The sequence below is a fragment of the Patella vulgata genome, chromosome 2 (assembly GCF_932274485.2).
Source record: "Patella vulgata chromosome 2, xgPatVulg1.2, whole genome shotgun sequence".
NCBI lineage: Eukaryota > Metazoa > Mollusca > Gastropoda > Patellidae > Patella > Patella vulgata.
The window spans coordinates 16,016,446-16,036,184 of NC_065880.2; the positions used below are offsets into that span (position 1 = coordinate 16,016,446).

Here is a 19,739-nt window from a genome sequence, read left to right on the forward strand (position 1 = left end):
GACATGAGAGGACACAGAATCAAGTTCTATCAGTCCCATTATGTAGTGTGACATAATTGCAAACACATTTTAGAATTACAGATAGAAATATTGAACCAGCGGTCTATAAATATCCCCTTTGATAGTATGCAATTTAATGCAGACCCTGTGACATCTCCATTAGCTCCAGATTAAAGGACGAATTATCTTCAAAATAAATAATCTCTTCTTTAATCAATATGTATTGTTTAATGGTCGAGAGCGAGACATTAAGGAGTATATTGATACTGCACGAGGCGTTCAATATTTACGCAATGTCTTTAGCTCAAGATCATTAACTTAAAATACAGACACTGTCCCTCACATGCTTTTCAACGAAATACGTCACGCAAGTCCAATATTTCATCTAGTATTGGAAATAATGGTACGTCAACATCAACATACGTCACATCTGTATTTTAAAATTCTATGGAATACAATTACTGTTCTTTACTGAGCAACATTTTCAACTAGGCTTCTCTTGTCATTATCAAGCAAAGCCATTTGAACAACTATAAAGATAGGTGGTTTCTTCAAAATAAATTAGGACATGTATTTCAAACATAAATATATTTCTTATGATCAGGGGAAACACAGATTGAATGAGATTATAAAATAACAAAACAAGCCAGGTATGTCACTGTCAGGCCACACAAAATAAATATTCTGGTTCAAAAACAATCATTTTAACAAAATTGATGCCAGAGGGCAGTTTTTCCTTTTTGGTTTTTATTTTGTCAAAATCTAGCTGGTTTTTCATTTTAAAGAAACACTCAAAATTTTATCAATTAGAACAAAAAATAGGTAAAAATCAAGAAACTTTAAATAGAGTTACTTCCTTTGAATGAGCTGAAATTATTGACTTTGTTTTTATTCTCATTTGTTTTTTTAAAAAAAACCAAAAAAACGTGTGATGCGTCCAATCTTTGATGATGCGGCGGTATATTTTTTTTTGTGGCCATAATAAGTTTTATAACTGCCAGTCGTTTAACCCAAATTATTCCCTTCTTGACATCCATGTGTAAATACCCAGTTTTGATAATAAAGACCATCCCCAAAAACAGTTATTTCTGTGCTTAGAAATTTTTGATATATATTTGAATAATAATCATTTAATTTCTTTGTTGCACTGATATCATTTTAAAAGAAAGACTTATTTTAATACTTATTTTAATTATATAAATTTATTTACAGATATTTACAATTATTTACAACATCTGCTGACTAAACATCTGCTGACTAAACAAACTGTAAACCATGAAATTATACAAATTTTATGTATTACAGTATATATTATATACACACATACTCTATCATCATTTATTGTAAAGACAGAGAAATGGGGTTTAACATCCACTCGACACAAACTAGGTCATTTCAGGACTAACATGGTTCTATTTTATTTCAATAATTCGCTTGCGTGTAGGGGTCTTTAGTAGTGAGAGTAAATCTGAGGACCCGGTGAAAACCCATGAGGTTGGATAGGTGACCCTACTCCATGTCACATACAACTGGGGAAACGAAACCACGGCAGTTGACTCAGTGACAGACCTTATGACTCAACTTTCACACGCTAACCATTCAGCCATCCAACCCTTCTCATTTATCGTAAAACAAACCCACCCAACATAATGCATAATATAATGGGGTTGAATAATGTACATAAAAAAATTAAGACACCCTTTGTGTCATGATGGTTTTTGATTGATTGACTTCTGGAAGTTTTAACAAATGACATAAGAATTGCTGACTTACAGGATGACTACTTCTTTAATTTGGTTACAGAAGAGAGAGAGAGAAATGGGGTTTAACGTCCATTCGGCACAAACTAGGTCATTTCGGGACTAACATATGGCTTAATTTTATTTCAATAATTGGCATGCGTGTAGGGGTCTTTAGCAGTGGGAGGAAACCGGAGGACCCGGAGAAAACCCACAAGGCTGGAACGACGACCCTACTCCTTGTCACATACAACCACTGTAACAGAAGAGAAATGGGTATTGAAATAACTTGCATTAATAGCTTATTTAGAATCAATTTGATTGAAGATGAAACACACATTGTGGAGCAAATTTAAAACACTTTCGAACCCTAAAACAGTGCATTATGTCTTTTAAAATATTGTGTGTAACTTCTAGTCCCAATATTTAATAACACCATCCCAGCCACATGTTGCTACTTTAGAGGTTTCATGGGGGTGCCACAAACAAGAGATACACACATCATCATGAGCTTTGAATTTACTGTATAATTTGGTACTCTTCCAATCCCAGATATACAACTTGCCATCTGCATCACCCGATATCAAATAGCTGAAGATAAAAAAAAAGAAAAATTCTGTCAAAATATGCATTTTTAAAATTGGATAAAATATTTTTCAAATGATATAAAAATACACAGCCATAATTACATTATACATCATTGTGAAGTAATCACTATTTATGAAACAAGCCAACGGTGTTGCTGATGTCCCAAATCAAGATATTCACCAAATGAACATCTACACAAAGTTTAAAGAGTCTACAGCAATTAAAAGCAGAGTTGTTATGTTCCAAAGTCTTGATCAGTCAAATTGCTTATCGCTCCTTAGCCTAATCAGAAAGCTGTCATCATGATATAATGAATCTATACTCTTGAGTTTCATAACTCACACCCAATTAAAACCAAAGTTATCATGTTCCAAAGTCTCAACCAATTAAAGCATTCACTAAATAGACATATACACTAAGTCCCTTAGCAGAAAATGCAATCATTTAAATTAGTCATGGTATTGATGTAATGACACTATACATGAAGTTTCACCACTCTCAATTAGAATCAAAGTTATCTAGCCCTAAAGTCTCAACCAATCAAACTGCTTATCACTCTTAGTCAAGGTGTTGATGTAAAAAAACTATACACCAAGTTTCCTCACTTAAAACCAAAGTTACCGTGTCCCAAAGCATCAACCCATCAAATTGCTTATCTCTGCTTGCCCTAAGCAGAAAATGCTCATCTTCGAACTCCATCAAGACATTCACACCAACACCATGTTTGAACATTTTACCTCTATCAGAAGGAGTGTTATTATTTCCTAAAAAGTGTGAAGGACAGACAGACCCATTTTAATAGTCCCCTTCTTTCTTTAAAAGGTGGGGGACAATAATAACCACTTAAAATGTAATACATTATCAAAATACTTTAGAAATGCTTGTTTTTATACATAGATTCTTATAAAAAGATTTATACACATACCTCATATCTGGTGAGAAATCCATAGAACAGGCAAAACCAGCAACCTAAAATAGAAAATTGAAAGTAAATTACTATACTGTCTATTCATGCTGTCTCTGCTAAGTATGGTTTTGGTTATGTTGTTGTATTTTGTCTATATATATTTGCCTCATACCTGTTTTTCTGTATTAGCTTGATAACGTTGAGAGAATACTCTACGAAACGTCGCCTTAAATACACTAGTAGCTGTTTTCCATAAGTATGTGTTTTGTTGTAATTCAAAAATACTTTGTTCTGAATGGAATTGTCACTGTTGGAAGTTTGGACTAGAAATAGGCATCTATTGTGTCTGCACCGTCTATCAGAATTTGCGATCATTTGATTGACAGATGATAACTCCACCCACATATTCTTGATTATCAAGTAACATGCTCAATGGCTATGATAGTCTCGCTTGGCAGGCCTTTCATCACCAGTTTCCGGTAGTGACATCAGCGACTAACGGTAAACATTAGCTTTGTCAGCCAGTTATTGATTTAATTTTAAATAGACGACTGTTTAAATCCAAACTGTATCCAAGTCATACGTGGGTCTTCAGAGTAGATTTTGAGCTTGTCGTATAAATAAAGGTCTAATTAATAATTTCTATAACATCCGAAGCCTAAATAAAGACTTGCAATAGGCAGATTTAGCTCTTGCATAATGTATCTTTAAGCCCTGATTTTACAAACATTGTAGTGTTTCAAACAAGTGAATTGCCTATTGTCAAATGGACAACAAAGAAATCTTTTATAAATAAATTTCTAGCAAGTGAATATTTTGAAGCCATGAAGATATACACTAAAATCAATAGCATAATATTTGAAGATGTGACAACACCCCTTTACATGTTGACCATTCAAAAATAGAACACAAGATAAACTTACCATATGACCAGTGAATAATTTTTTTCTCATATATTTAAATCTATTTAACACATTAAATACACAAATTTTATTATCCATAGACTGACAGGCCAACCATTTTCCTGTAAGTATTAAATGACGTATAAAAATGGCAGGACACAACATATAATAAAGATACATTATGGGAGATTTGATAACGAATTGGCAGTTCTCACTATAATAATTACAAACTAGATACCGTAAAGGCAATTTGCTGAAAATTTCATTCAAATTGATCCACTATGAACCGAGAACTAAGCGAATCAAATTTCTGCCTAGCCTCGGTCATCATTACTAAAGTCAGTACGATAAACAGCATAGTCTCGATTATCCATTTAATCAATTAATCGAGAAGGAAAGTTATGCAGTAAATCGGCTCACAATCCACTTAAGAACGCAGGCTAGCGATGCCATCTAGAGTTGATTATGGTCAGGATAGGTTAATTAATGTATAATTAATAATTTAGGTAACATTTCAGGTCTAAAGAAAGACCTGCAATAGACAGATTTAGCTCTTGCATAATGCATGTTTAAATGAAATGAAATGAAATGAAATGAAATGGGGTTTAACGTCCTACTGTTCTGCTCCGGACTGGGTTAATGAAGATGGGCATACACCATACAGTGTGCTATGAGGGAAATTTTGCCAGACAGCAGCAATACGGCCTACTCTTATATCGAATTCCAACTCTCAAGGGATCTTTTACCTGCACGCCAATGTGTACACAGGACCTTGGTTTTTCGACCCATCCAAACGACTAGACAGCAGTCCGTGTCAGGCCCTCCGTGCTGCATCACTGGCAAGGGAGAACCACACCGGAAAATCTGGATGAACTTTCTCGGCCAATGCAGGGATCGAACACCCGACCTCCAGGCTAGCGAGCCAGCGTCTTACCCACTTAGCCATAAATTAAATAAAGTGATATAAAAAAACCAATTTGATTTTCTGTTCTTCATATGAATGGCCATATGAATTATGTGCAAGATGTTTTGTTGAAATTTCAAAACTTAAAAATTTCGAGCTGAAAGCGGAATGATGAAAACAAGTACTTTGGTCTATTTTTCCCTACGAAATAAGGACTTTTCTTACAGGTGTTCCCCAAGAGAGAGAGAGAGAGAGAGAGAGAGAGAGATGGGGTTTAACGGTCACTCGTTGGGACTAACACATGTTTCAATTTTATTTCAATAATTCGCTTACGCTTAGGGGTCTTTAGCAGTGGAAGGAAACCAAAGGACAGGCGACCCTACTCCTTGTCATGTACAAAAGGGGAATCGTAACCCCGCCAGTTGACTGAATGACAGACCTTACGATACAGTGCGCATGTGCTAACCATTCGGCCATCTAACCCCTCTGTTCCCGAAGAACAGAAAATCAAATTGGTGTAGCTAAGTGCTTGAAAACTATGCAATGTTAGAATTATCATAGATTATATATAATTTATTACAATGTTTCGATAAAAGTACAAGATTTTTAACACTAACCATTGGGTGATAAATTTGTAGCTGGCATAGAATGCATAGATGGATCTGATATATATTTAAAATCTACTGGTATATCCCTGTAAAGAAAATAGATGTATAGCAATACAGAAACAAGAAATGATATCTCAACAACAGACATAAAATATTTAATTCAGAGAGATTTCCATCTTGCCAAACAAATTAACTCAATAAATTATATACATCTATATGTATATATAAGGAGAAAACTTCTTTGCTATAACGCAAATTGTTGAACTAACTTATAAATTTTATATTAACTTTTATGATAACCACCAAATGCCATTAATGATAAAATATACTCCCAAAGGGTCCCCTTCCTTTTTGTTTAATCTATAATAACCAGTTTTTTGACAAGGACATTAATGGTGGTATTTACTTTCTATTTGGTGCAGTATTTAATGCTAAAAATTGACAATTAATAATTACTGCATTATTATGGATATTAGAAAAATGGATATACATAAATAGATTACAGGTGTGTTTGTTTGGTAGGTGCATCATAAAACCCAGATAACACCTGAAGTGGATCTAATTATCAAATATCATTATTTGTCAGATTTAATTGTTCATCAGTACACTGAAGAGTTTTTATAGCTGTTTAGTACAACAGTTTCAGAGAAATCAAACAATTCATATTGCATGTGCACATTTGCAAGCTTATATCTGCATGCATACCTTCTTGAATGCCAGGTGTCCAGGACCAAAAGGTTCCTGACTACAATCAGGGTTTGACAAAACAAAAGCACATCAATTCCCAAAAGATATACTTACCATTCCCATACTCGTAAACTTTTATCATCAGATGTAGATACAAATCGTCGGTTTTGATCTACGAATGTGATTGTATTTACAGCTCCTAAATGTCGATCATATTCCTGAACAATTTCATTACTTCTAATATCCCACTGTAATATCAACAATATACCATTTTCATATTATCATTTGATATATTTTAAATTAAATTGTTCAATATAAAGGAGCTTGACCTCTGTTATTCAGGTCAAATTAAGGCCTAGAAATGGATAACCTGATTACCTCAATCCATTTAAAGTGCACATAAGATGGGTTTAGGAACTTTTGGATATGTGTAGCCAATGGTTACTATATCAACTTTACGGCAAGTTCACACCAATCTGATTGAAATTAATTCAGTTATCTTCACTCAAAGTCGTAAAAATGGACCTCCCGTGAAAATGACTTTTCCAATTATCGAAAACACTCTTAATCCCCTCAGACGCCAGTGACGTCATAGTGACCGAATGCATATTCGGAATGTTTATTCCTTAATTACCTATATACAGCCGGCGTGTGTACTCATTAAGGCCTGACTGATTCCTTAATCTCCCTTAGTTCTTAATTAAATAAAACAATTGACTACGAAATAATTCGTTTTGTAATTCATTTTAATTGAAGATCCAATTTAGATTGCCTACAACTTTTAAACTTTGAAGTCTTGAACTCTTAATTAATTTTTTACAATATGGAACTTATTGGACGAACACTTTTAATATGTAAATAATATACCGGTCCAGCTATGTGTTTTTTACTGCGAGCACTTCGCTTTTCCACATAAAGTGTAGTGTCGTTAATATTTGTCATTACTTAATCAATCCGACTATAAAAGTTATACAGGCATGGGTCATAAACTAATTTACACGTCGGTGTTAGCAGTGAGTGTTAGTGGGATTAAGAATGTTGATTAGGTAATTATCTTTTTTTACGCCGGCCAGATCAAAGACATCACTCTAAGTGGAACGTGTGCATAATACCTCATGAACGAACTAATGGTAGAATCGTACACCCACACATTAATTGTATAAAACCATTAAGTTTTACTCATCAGTTGTTTATAATTATTATTTACCCAATAATTATTGCTCACCAGTGTTTTTGTAATCAAGTAGCCTCGTATTATTTGTTGATTGGCGTTTAAACAACAATCGTTTATCTTCTTTTTAATAAAAGTATTTTACAATTGCATTGACAGTTTAATCACTCACCAAACGGCACCAGGAAGTCCACGTATGATCCCGTGCAATTTTCGTGCCGGAGTTTAACCTCATTTACTACACCCGTAGTACATGTAACCGTAAGTGGTAATAAGATTCCCAGCGTTGATTGGCTGAGAAATGAGGGCGATCTATTGTACATGTTATGCATAGTCATCGGAAAATTCCATATTCACTGTAAATTTCAAATGGAGTTACGATAAAAGTTGTTCTTTATGTATAGAAATGGTCATTATTATTATATATAGCTAATAATGAATATATCGACAAATGACTGGCGCCATTTGTATTTCTGTACTTAATATATCAAGTATTACGGGGTTATCCAAATTACCGGTAAATGCGCTAATTTCTTGAGTCGTCTTCATTTGACACGTGGCCTATTTAAACAAAGGCAGCTTAAATGGATCTACGGCATGATACGGCATTTGAAATTCACTCTAAAATATTCCAATCACAAATGAAAGACGATAATTCGGTGATTATGATTAGGCCAGTCACGTGGTAATTGGACCGTCAACAGACGCTTGTCAACTTGCCGTGTGTATTGATAGTGCTATATTGTACAGACGGTGAGATATTGTATAGATAATGTATATCCTATGTGTAGTGCCTGTGACGTCACCAGCCAATCAACCGGATTAAGGTTGTAATTGAAAAATTGAAAAGCGTTTTGGCATGTCGGACACTTAAACGTTAACAGCCGACTTAATTTTAATCAGATTGGTGAGGGGTTGCCGTAAAGTTGATATAGTAACCATGGGCTATACATACATGGAATTTAGATTTTTAATCTTACGTGATCTTTAAATTTAAATGATTAGTTCTATTTTTGGCTTATTGTGTCAAAACATATAAAATATTAAATTATATCTCAACACAGAATTGTGAACAAAGACAGATTGTCAACAAAACAAAATTAATGAAATCTACAATTATATTTTTGACCCAGAGGTCTAGTCAATTTTAACGTATATCAAAAATTCTACAGGGATAGATTATGTTATATTTTATTTAAAGAAAATCTTTCATGTCATAGAAAGAAAACTTACACAAACTATTTTTTTATCTGACGTTCCTGCAACAAACAAGTGTTGTTTATCTTCATCAGGATGAAATTTAATACAATATGGTACTTTTCTACTTGTAAATCTCCCCTTACATTCACCTGTAATATAATAATACACAATAGAAATTATTGTTATATATTCTTCATATATAATATCAATTTGCTTGAGTCAACTTTCATCCTAGAAATAATATGTGGTGTTCTGAACTCCATTATGGACTTATTTCTCTTTAACACCTGTATTTTTGATTTTTATTTTTGTGTTGTTTCAAATATGTTATTTCTAGGATAATTATTTTTAACCTGTTTGAAAACATAAAACTTATTTTTTAAGTACAGTAAACTTCACATAAGTCGGATCTAAGTGGACTGACCAATTTTATCCGAGTTAAGCGAAGATCCAAGTTAGCCAAAGACCGAAATTCAATTTTAGCTCGATTAGAAATAAACTGCAAGAGCCGGATAATAACTGATTCAAGGGCACATTTCAAGCTTTTGTTCGTATGTGCAAGTTGATAACTTCCGTTTTGGTGCGAGAAGATAGATAACTTCTGTTTTGTCACCATCTTTGAAAAATGTCCTAAATTTCCCCGAAAATGTCTCATACAGCAGACAGCGAGTTTCAAATTTTCTGGGAAAATTCTATTATTGCGTCGCGTCAAAATAATAGGGGGAAAGTATTTTGGGGCTCTATGTATGGAATACCTAACCATGTTTTAGACCATCGGGACGAAACTGACTTCGTCAAATTCTGAACATACTGCCGATCCAACTTAGTCGAAGGAAAAAAAGCCCTGAAGTAGATCAAATGGGCTGAACATTTTGATCCGAATTGAGCAAAGATCTGACTTAGGAAATCTTATTTACGCGCAGAAATTTAATAAGAAAAACGTGCAGGTTCAAAGGGTCCAAACGATTTTATCCGAGTTGAGCAAAGATCCGACTTATACGAATTCGACTTATGTGATGTTTACTGTTTATTTCTAATGACCAGGAAAATGCAATTATTGACACAATAAGCCTGCAATAAATTAGTCTCTGATCGTTATTTGGGAGATTGCGATATGTTTATTCTAAGTACTCTTGAATTTTCTGGTTCCTGACTGTGTGTTTTCCCATTTAATATAATTAGCTTATCCATTCTATCCATCTATACACTTATAGGGGCTTATTTAAAGACTAACAAATTCAACACCCATCTAGGTGCTCAACACGAAACCTAGGTCACATAGGCAACAATTTTTATGCTGAAATCTTTTAAAAGTTTGTTGTTACAGTAAACTTCACCAATTTGTAGACAATTTAGATCCAATATTTTTATGAATATATCAGGCATTAATGATCAGTGCTCTTGCATTATTTCAATAATTGAGATAAAGATTTAAAAATGTATATCTACCTGTTTCAGTGTCCCATAGTTTACAATATCTGTCATATGCACAACTAAGAAATTCTGTACCATCATTATTAAAACTAATATCTCTTGTTGCTTGTTTATGACCATTATATGTTCGAACACAACGTCTTTCATTATACACTTCCCAAATCTTGAAAAACAAAATAAGTATGTTACATTCTTAAAATATCAAATAAATTTTGAAACAAAAGAAATATAAATCAGCTTAGTGTAGTTAAAACCAGTTGACTAAATGACAGACCTTATAATACAGTGCGCACATGCTAACCATTCGGCCATCCTACCCCCCCTTCCGATCAATGAACTAAATTATAATGATGATACAATTCCTATAGCCATGGTCAATCTCATGGAAAACATTTACTGTCTAATGGTGTTTTGACTACTGTTCTTTATCACCCAATAATACCGCCTGTGTGATAAATTTCATAAGGAGATATTGCTTTAAATGAATTTGATTGGTCAGTTGAAAAGGAACTACTTTTTTTTTATTTTCAAAAAACAGTTCACTTTTATTAAAAGTGACTTCTTTTTTTTTTTATTAAAAATGAACTATTTTTATTTAATTGACCTTGATGGAAATACTGGGTCAATATAAAGGACTTTGCAATGGTTGAATTGCTGTCAAAAAATTGATGTATCACTACGCTGTAATGTTATCAGGTTCAGTAAAACTGAAATCTATAGCAAAGAATTATATTTATTTATTTGTGCATGTAAGAAAAGATTGGGTGATAAATAAAATCTCCTACTCGTCTTTTTTTAAATCAAAAAAGATACGTAGAAGATCCTCTATATATTCTTTATCAAACAAATGATAACTGTATTCCATAAAATTGTCTCCTGTATGTATATCCATTTCATTTACTAAAAGATATTGAAATAATTTAACCAAATAAGGTTGAAGCTGAATACCTTTATTTTAGTATCCATACTACATGATAACAGTAAATGAGCCGTTTTAGGAAACCATCGAATAGCAGATACACCTTTCGTGTGACCAGTCCATGTGTGAATATGTTTTTTGGGGAGAAAACATTTTTCTGGTGGATCGTCAGATTTCAAATTGACACCAACATCTTGAGGTGCATGTAAAAATGAACGCCCCTGGTAATCGTAAGCATCTTTGACTGTAATTAAAAGTAAAAATATTCCCATTTATTAAAATTAAAGATACATAATGTAATATTTAGATAAAGAGCTGATCGTTCTTGCTATAATAGTTCAAAAATAGATAAAATGAAAAATGAATATATTGAACATTTCATTCAATTTACTTTATTTTGAGTGAACTTATGAGGGTTTAAAGATGTGGCATAGATTGTTTATTATCGTAGCAACGGCACCTGAAAATCAAGACTAAGTCTTGAATCTCCATTTTATCATGTAATTAATAGTTTACATAACATTTGAAGTCAAATAAAGACCTGCAATATGCATATTTTGCTCTTACATAATGTATCTTTAATTCATTTTTCTACATAAATAAAGATGACCTTAAATTAAAAATAAACCATGTATGTTGTACATGTTTAATGGTGGGCTGCCAGTTTTGCATGAAAGATATTGACTGGTGATAAGGATGACAATTAGAGTTTTATCAGTAGAAATGCTAAAACATTGATGGCTTGATTCTTGAAAATTAATAGTATCTTACTGTGTAAAGTTGTCTTTTCTTCTGTGATTTTTTCTTCCTTTTGTTTACCCATTTTACTTCTTTTGGCTAAAATTTCATCTAAGTCTTTCTGTTCTTCCTATAATAATGACAAGCAAAATGTGATAACTATTAATAGTAACAGGTAGAAATCATCATAGAAATAGACATGAAATGAAATGAAATGGGGTTTAACGTCCTACTGTTCTGCTAGGGAACTGGGCTAATGAAGACAGGCAGTGCAATGAGGGAAAATTTGCCCAGACAGTGGCACTACAGTCTACTCTTATATCGAATTACAACTGTCAAGGGATCTTTTCCGTGTATGCCAATGTGTACACAGGACCTCGGTTTTTCATCCCATCCAAATGACTAGACAGCTGTCCTTGACAGGCCCACCGTCCTGCATCACTGACAAGGGGAAACCACGCCGGAAAATCTGGGTGAACTTTCTCAGCCAATGCAGGGATCGAACACCCGACCTCCAGGCTTGCGAGCTAGCGTTGTACTCATTTAGCCACAGTGAGCCACATAAATAGACAACAAATATCAATAAATTAATAATATTTCAATGTAGGTTTTTATTTTTTAGATTGTAAGCAGGCAATATTTAAATAGCTAGAATTGTTTGAACTGAGCCAAGAATGAAATGGTTGATTTCTTTGAAATTTTGTGGTAATTTGTTTTGTGGGATGACAATCTGTCATTGGTCAAAATGTTTAGTTTATCGATGAAGCCAATGTTCATATACTGGTATATAATTGATTGTGTGTTCCTGTAACGACAAAACATAAACTGACTTCCAGTTCATCGAAATAACACATCATATCAACCCAATCAAAAAAATTCAAGAGATTTTTGAAAATTACTTAAAAAACAATCAAAATATAATCATCTTTTTCTCTTACCTCATTAGGTTTTGAAATAGTTTCTTCATCCACATATTTACCCCATGGTCCCAGATATCCCTCAATATCAGATGCATCAGGATTTTTCTGTCTTTTTCGTTTCTCAGATTCCTTTTCTTTAGGTTTTTGTTCAAATACTGTCAATCCTGTAAAAAAGAAATGTTGATACTATCTACAAAACTATACTTTTAAATATCAAATCTGTTTAAAATCAGATTCAATTATGTTTTGTTTTATTTTTGATGTTGCTCTACATTTACATTGACATCTGATACATCTTCTTTATAGTCAGTGTTAAGAAAACATGAAACATTTTGGTCAATAATGTCTTTATTAGAATACAGGGCTATGATTTATTGTGAAACCTAAGCATTTACAAGTTATTCTAATAGGTTTAGTGTTAGAGTATGGTCAGTTGGTAAAAATAATACTCTGACAGAACATACTTGTGATAGAAATTAGGTTAGATTACAATGTAATATAAAATCAGAAAATATTAATTGTATTGTAATTGTAATCTACTTTTAATTACATCCTTTAATATTATAACATAAAAGTCCATTCATTAAATATCTGATTTTTCACCAGGATCTAACTATGCAATAATAAAACCTTTTTAGTATTATTTGAATCTAAAACATGCTTTATTCAAATATACTTGATTCCAACAAAAATTGCCCATCAGATTAAAAATTATTAAATAAAGTTTAGATATTATATATAAACATACCCTTGTTATCTTCAGCTGCAGTTGTATCTCCAATAACTTTTTCTTCTACTTGATGAATATCAACACTAGGATCTAGAGCATACCCTAAAAACAAACATTATTACATGTCATAATTCACAGCAATTAATATGAAATGAATTACTTCTTATTCTTTTCAGAATAATTTCACTAAATAAAACCCGAGGACTGCAACGTATCAATGTTTTCAGTGGCTTAATTTTGTTAAGAAGGCAGAAAGTTTTTAACCCTTGTATTTTCTAATTTATTTATAACATGCACTGACAGTAAATTAAGTTTGATAGTCATACTTTTATTTTAATTTGAAGGGTGTAAAATGCAACTTCTATGTGTCACTAACAATTACGAATCATTGACGATACCTGGACTGTAAGAGTACTAAATATTTAATTAAGAGAAATTATTGCCAATCTTTCCTAGAAATTAGTGAAACAACTTGAGTAATTAATTCTATATCTTTTATTTCGGGAAACTTTGACATGTACCCTTAGCATAACCGAAATAGAATATGTGCTTTTTTGGCAGACAGAAGGTTTTTGCATCCAAAAGATTTCCAAGAGAATCTATAGAAATGGTTCCCACAAACTTAGAAAGGTATATATTTGTATTTCGGTTCTTGGTGGACCATCATTAGAAACATTCAAGTTAAGACTCCAAAAATTTCTATATAGTGACAGTGAGTAACCTATTGATAAACTATTAAATATACTTACCATAACTTGTAAATGTTTTTCTCTGGTTGTCAAAATGGAAATTATTTATATGTGCTGGTTCAACATAACCTGTTAAAGTATTTCTAACAGACTGGGCTTGATTAGTTTTGAAGGGATTTTCAGGACCAACCTTAAATGTCAATAAACATAATGGCATATATCATCAAGTATGAGGCAAAGAAAAAACAATTTTTAATTTAGATACATTTTTTTTGAATAAACATGTATGCATTAATGATAAATAAGATAAGAATCAGAAAATGAAATGAAATGGGGTTTAACGTCCTACTGTTCTGCTCCTATACTGGGCTAATGAAGAAGGGCATACGCCATACAGTGTGCTATGAGGGAAATTTTGCCCGGGCAGCTGCACTATCGCCTACTCTTATATCGAATTCCAACTGCCAGGGGATCTTTTACGTGCATTCTAATATATTCACGGGACCTCGGTTTTTCGTCTCATCCGAAGGACTAGACAACTGTCCTTGTCAGGCCCTCCGTCCTGCATCACTGACAAAGGGGAACCATGCCGGAAAATCTGGATGCACTTTCTCGGCCAATGCAGGGATCGAACACCCGACCTCCAGGCTAGCGAGCCAATTATCAAGCTTTGCCTCACAAATTTTGTAAGTTTTATACTTCTTGCGTTAAAAAGTAAAATAGTTAAACTCAAATAAGAGTTTTACATAAGTGGAGGGTATCGTGACTGCATCAAGATTTGTTTGTCTTTTCCATTTATAGGAAGTCTTTACTTTTTGTTCAAATATCTGACATGAAAATGTTTTATATATATATCTGTAATGCAGTATGACAGCAATCAGTACAATATACAGACCTGGGGTGCATATAGTTCTTCATATTTTGGATTGAAAGTAACTTCTTTTGTTCCAGCTTCAAAAGTTCTTGTGAGATGTACATCATCCTGCAATAAGTATATTTTGTGAAGCACACACTCACTGAGTCTAAAGTCAAGGAAGTCATCAATTTACTGGCCAGATATCTATTGAAACATGTAGTTAGTTTTCTAATAAGTAGGGGTAAATATTCAGAAATAAGGCTTTTTTTCATTAGCTGTCAAATCTGAGAGTAAAAAATGTTCCCCATTAAAATTGTATGGGAGTACATATTCGAATGGTTTTGCTCTAAAGTAACCCTTCAGTAGATTTGCACAAATAAATGTAATAGTATTAGTATTCTCTATTTAGCCTGCAACTATATATAAATAACCTAATTTCTTTTTGCACCTTTCAAAGTAGATATTAACTTAGGTCCTTTATTCCAAACTTTATTGAACAGTTTAGGTTTTTGAATCGCAAAATTCTATTTGAAAATAGTGTTGGATTATTATAAATTTGTGGGCCTCCCTAATCTGTATGACGAATGACAAGCGAATGATGAATGAAAAGGAATTTCTAAGCAAAAACTGCTCCCTTTAGGCCAATATAATTCAACTACAGTATTGAGTTTAATAATTATCGACTTATTTTTTCTTTATTAGCGGTGACACCGTGGCCTTCGCCATCGATCCACCAGTAAAATTTATATTTAGGATAAATCAATCTAGTAATGAGTCACTAGAACGATAAACTGGGTCTACATAATTGTCATTCGTCCGTCCGGTGAATTCTGTCATTCACTTTGTCATTCGTTCTGCGAATCTATATTTGTTTTCTCTGTCATTCGTCTGGTGAAGCTGTGACATTCGTCCGGTAAACCTGTGTCATTCTCTTTGTCATTTGTCTTGTGAGCGTGTGTCATTCTCTGTCATTCGTCTGCTGAACCACTGTCATTGACTTTGTCATTCGTCAGACCAACCTCTGCCATGCGTACAGTGAAACTGCGTCATTCTCCCTGTCACACATTTTGTCATTTGTCCCTCCAGTGAATTATGTTATTACCTTCTGTTCTCCTTGACAAAGAATGACAGAGCTTAATTAGACGAATGGCAAACAGAATGACACAGGTCCACCAGACGAATGACAAGCAGAATGACAAATTCACCAAACGAATGACGAACTGAATAAACACAGGTTCACCACACGAATGACAAAGTGAATGACATAGGCTCGCCACACGATTGACAAAACAAAATGACAGAGGTTTCCCAGACGAATGACAAAGAGAGTGACAGAGTTTCACCACACCAATGACAGAGGTGCACCAGACAAATGACAAACAGAATGACAACAGACAAATGACAAACAGAATGACAGAGGTTCGCCACACAAATGACAAACAGAAGGACAGAGATTCACCAAACGAATGATAAACAGAATGACAGAGCTACGCCAGACGATGACAAAGCTTAATCAGACGAATGGCAAACAGAATGACACAGGTCCACCAGGCGAATGACAAACATAATGACAGAGATTCACCAAACGAATGATAAACAGAATGACAGAGCTACGCCAGACGATGACAAAGAATGACAAAGCTTAATCAGACGAATGGCAAACAGAATGACACAGGTCCACCAGGCGAATGACAAACATAATGACAGGTTTCCCAGACGAATGACAAAGGGCGTGACAGAGAATGTTCACCACACGAATGACAAATAGACATAGGTTCACCAGACGAATGACAAACATAACGACAGAGGTTCACCACACGAATGACAAACAGAACGACAGAGGTGCACCAGACGAATGACAAACAGAATGACAGCGGTCCAGCAGACGAATGACAAACATAATGACAGATGTACACCAGACAAATGACAGATGTACACCAGACAAATGACAAAGTTTCACCACACCAATGACAGAGGTTCACCCGACGAATGACAAACAAAATGACAGAGGTTCACCACACGAATGACAAACAAAATGACAGGTCCACCAGACGAATGACATAGAATGACAGAGGTACACCAGCCGGATGACAAACAGAATGGCAGAGTTTCACAACTCGAATGACAAACATGACAGAGGTTCATGAGACGAATGCCAAACAGAATGACAGAGATTCATGAGACAAATGCCAAACAGAATGACAGCGTTTCACCACACCAATGACAAAGAGAATGGCAGGATTACCAGACGAATGAAGAACTCAATGACACAGGTTCACCAGATGAATGACAAAGTGAATGACAGAGGTTCACCACCCGAGGTTTCCCAGACGAATGACAAAGCGAGTGACAGAGGATGTTCACCAGACGAATGACAAAGCGAGTGACAGAGAATGTTCACCAGACAAATGACAAACAGAATGACAGAGAATGTTCACCAGACGAATGACAAAAAGAATGGCAGAGTTTCACCACACGAATGACGAACAGAATGACACAGGTTCACAAGACGAGTGACAGAGTATGACACTGTTTCGACAGCCTAATGATAGAGTCCATAGACGTAGCAGCAGAACCCCCCACCCCACATCCTCAGATCCGGTGAACCGTCCATTTTTGGGCAATGTATTTCCGTTCTTCGGGCACAAACATTAGAAAATGAGATCATATATCATATAATTGACAAATGAAATTCGCTCGCGGTTTACTTTTTGAATACTACAATACGTTTTAGTTTCAGATTGATTCATTCTTAAAATTTGGAAGACAAAGGAAATTTTCCAGCAAACCAGACGACTGACAAAATGGATGACAGAACATCGCCAGACGAATGACAAAGTGAATGACAGAAATCACCAGGCAAATGGCAGAGAATGACACAGATTTGCCGGACGAATGACAAACTGAATAACATAATCCACACAAAGATTTAGAGAATGACAGATGTTCACGTGACGAATGACCAAGTGAATGACAAATCCCCAGGCGAATGGCACAGATTAACCGGACGAATGACAAAGTGAATGACGAGTCACCAGACGAATGACAGATTCATTTTTAGTATGAGAAGAGGTCTGATATTAGCTACGATAACGTAGGTAAAAACGTTGAGAAATACTGATGGTCCAAGGTTGAGAGATGAGGTTTCTTATCTAGTGTGATACAGGCTTTTCCCTGATAGTTTCATCCAATTGAAATAAAATATTAATTACCCCCAAAAATACAAATTAAGTCGATAGTTATTAAACTCAATACTGTACATGTAGTTGAATTATATTGGCCTAAAGGGAGCAGTTATTGCTTAGAAATTCCTTGTCATTCGTCATTCGCTTGTCATTCGTCATGCAAATTAGGGAGACCCTAAATTTGTGTCAGATGTGGCGAGAACAGAGATGGGGGTAGAGTGTTATTTAATATTTGCAGTAATTTCGAAAATATAGAGCCAAGCCCTAAAGCATCGCGTGAAGTGGGATGCTTGAGTAAAGCACTTTTCCGGTATGTAAATTTGTACCTTACCCTATATGTAGATTTCAATGGTGTCTGCAAAGTAGTTTAGCAGAGGGGGACATATTTTTAACAGCATGTTGTGTTGCACATACTGACACAAGTGAGGTAACCAAAATCTTATTTTCTCACTAAAATGTTCCTTTACGTTGTACAGGCGTTCACAGGGACTGACACGAGACCGTTTAGCAGTGAAAAGTTGCCCTGTACAATAGCTGGGAAGCGAAATTGTTTCGACAAGGATTAAATAGGAGGGTTCCTGAAGTACAGGGCCAGTGTAATGAGATCTACTTTCAGAGCTAACTTGTTTAGAGTCAATTATTATAGAGCAAAGCTCTAAAGCACCATGCAAAGCGCGGTGCTTGAGCAAAGCTCTTTTCCGGTAACACAGGAGCGTAATTGAAAATGTCACCCACAGACTGTTGATTAAAAAAAAATTCAGACCGGAACCGGATACACTGGGCAAAACAGGCAATGCGCATGTCAACTTACCAAATCTCGCCCAAGCGAGATCACGTAACTAACAAAAATAATTCTATCCACCAAATCTCGCCCAAGCGAGATTACGCGGCTCATAGAACTATTTCTATGACGCGTCTAATCAATGACATCACATATTTTTTACGTCAATGAAAATAATTCTCACACTTTTTTGTTCTTTTTTTAAAAACAAAATTAATGTATAAAATTTAGATCTCAATAAAAACTAAATTATTTAACATTTTTTGTATCACTTTAGAAAATTAATTATGAAGGTTTTATATTTAACAATAATCAGCTTCGCTCTACTCAGGCAATGCCTGTTACATATTAATGTATAAGTTAATGGCAAAGAGGGTTTGTTCTATGTCATTTAGCCTTTGAGGTGATGGTGAGCCTTCATTGACCACCCTACTAGAGAGAGAGAGAGAGAGGGGGGGGGGGGAGAGATGTAAACATCAGTGTTATATTTACTTTAGACGCAACAACCGGAGCCGCATTAAGTGCTATGGCTTTGGAAATAGAACTGTCTGTGTCAATGGGCTTCAAATGTGAAAAGGAGTCATCATTAGTGGTTTCTTCTTTATTTTCCGAGTCAGTAGATTCATTTGAATCACTGTCGTACGTTTTTAAAGCCAACATCGCTGCCATTTTCCTGTAACGAAGAAATAAACGAAGTATGTTCTGATTGGCCAATAATTCATTAAATAAATATTAAATTCCGAAAAAGTTATGTAGCTATTTATCCTACATATAAAATAAG

General features: G+C 34.5%; 1 protein-coding gene across 1 annotated transcript; it reads right to left on the reverse strand.

Moving 5' to 3' along the window:
* Positions 1–1,769: 1,769 nt before the first annotated feature.
* LOC126810835 (pre-mRNA-processing factor 17) lies at positions 1,770–19,627 on the reverse strand. The gene is made up of 14 exons (XM_050536139.2): positions 19,451–19,627; positions 15,032–15,118; positions 14,197–14,326; positions 13,466–13,549; positions 12,736–12,881; positions 11,831–11,927; positions 11,089–11,303; positions 10,156–10,303; positions 8,740–8,855; positions 6,450–6,583; positions 5,658–5,734; positions 4,158–4,258; positions 3,253–3,296; positions 1,770–2,330 (listed from the first exon to the last, which is right to left on the reverse strand). Exons 1-14 carry the CDS (start codon positions 19,625–19,627, stop codon positions 2,153–2,155), a joined length of 1,734 nt encoding a protein of 577 aa, XP_050392096.2. The 3' UTR covers positions 1,770–2,152.
* Between the last annotated feature and the right edge of the window lie 112 nt (positions 19,628–19,739).

Bases quoted from the DNA above. Each gene is read 5' to 3' on its own strand.
- LOC126810835 (XM_050536139.2), bottom strand. From the start codon at position 19,627: ATGGCAGCGATGTTGGCTTTAAAAACGTACGACAGTGATTCAAATGAA. The intron at 11,304-11,830 runs GTAAGATACTAT...TTTTAATTACAG, and splicing joins AGAAAAGACAACTTTACACA to TCAAAGATGCTTACGATTAC. The intron at 5,735-6,449 runs GTAAGTATATCT...TTTTCTTTACAG, and splicing joins AGTTTACGAGTATGGGAATG to GGATATACCAGTAGATTTTA.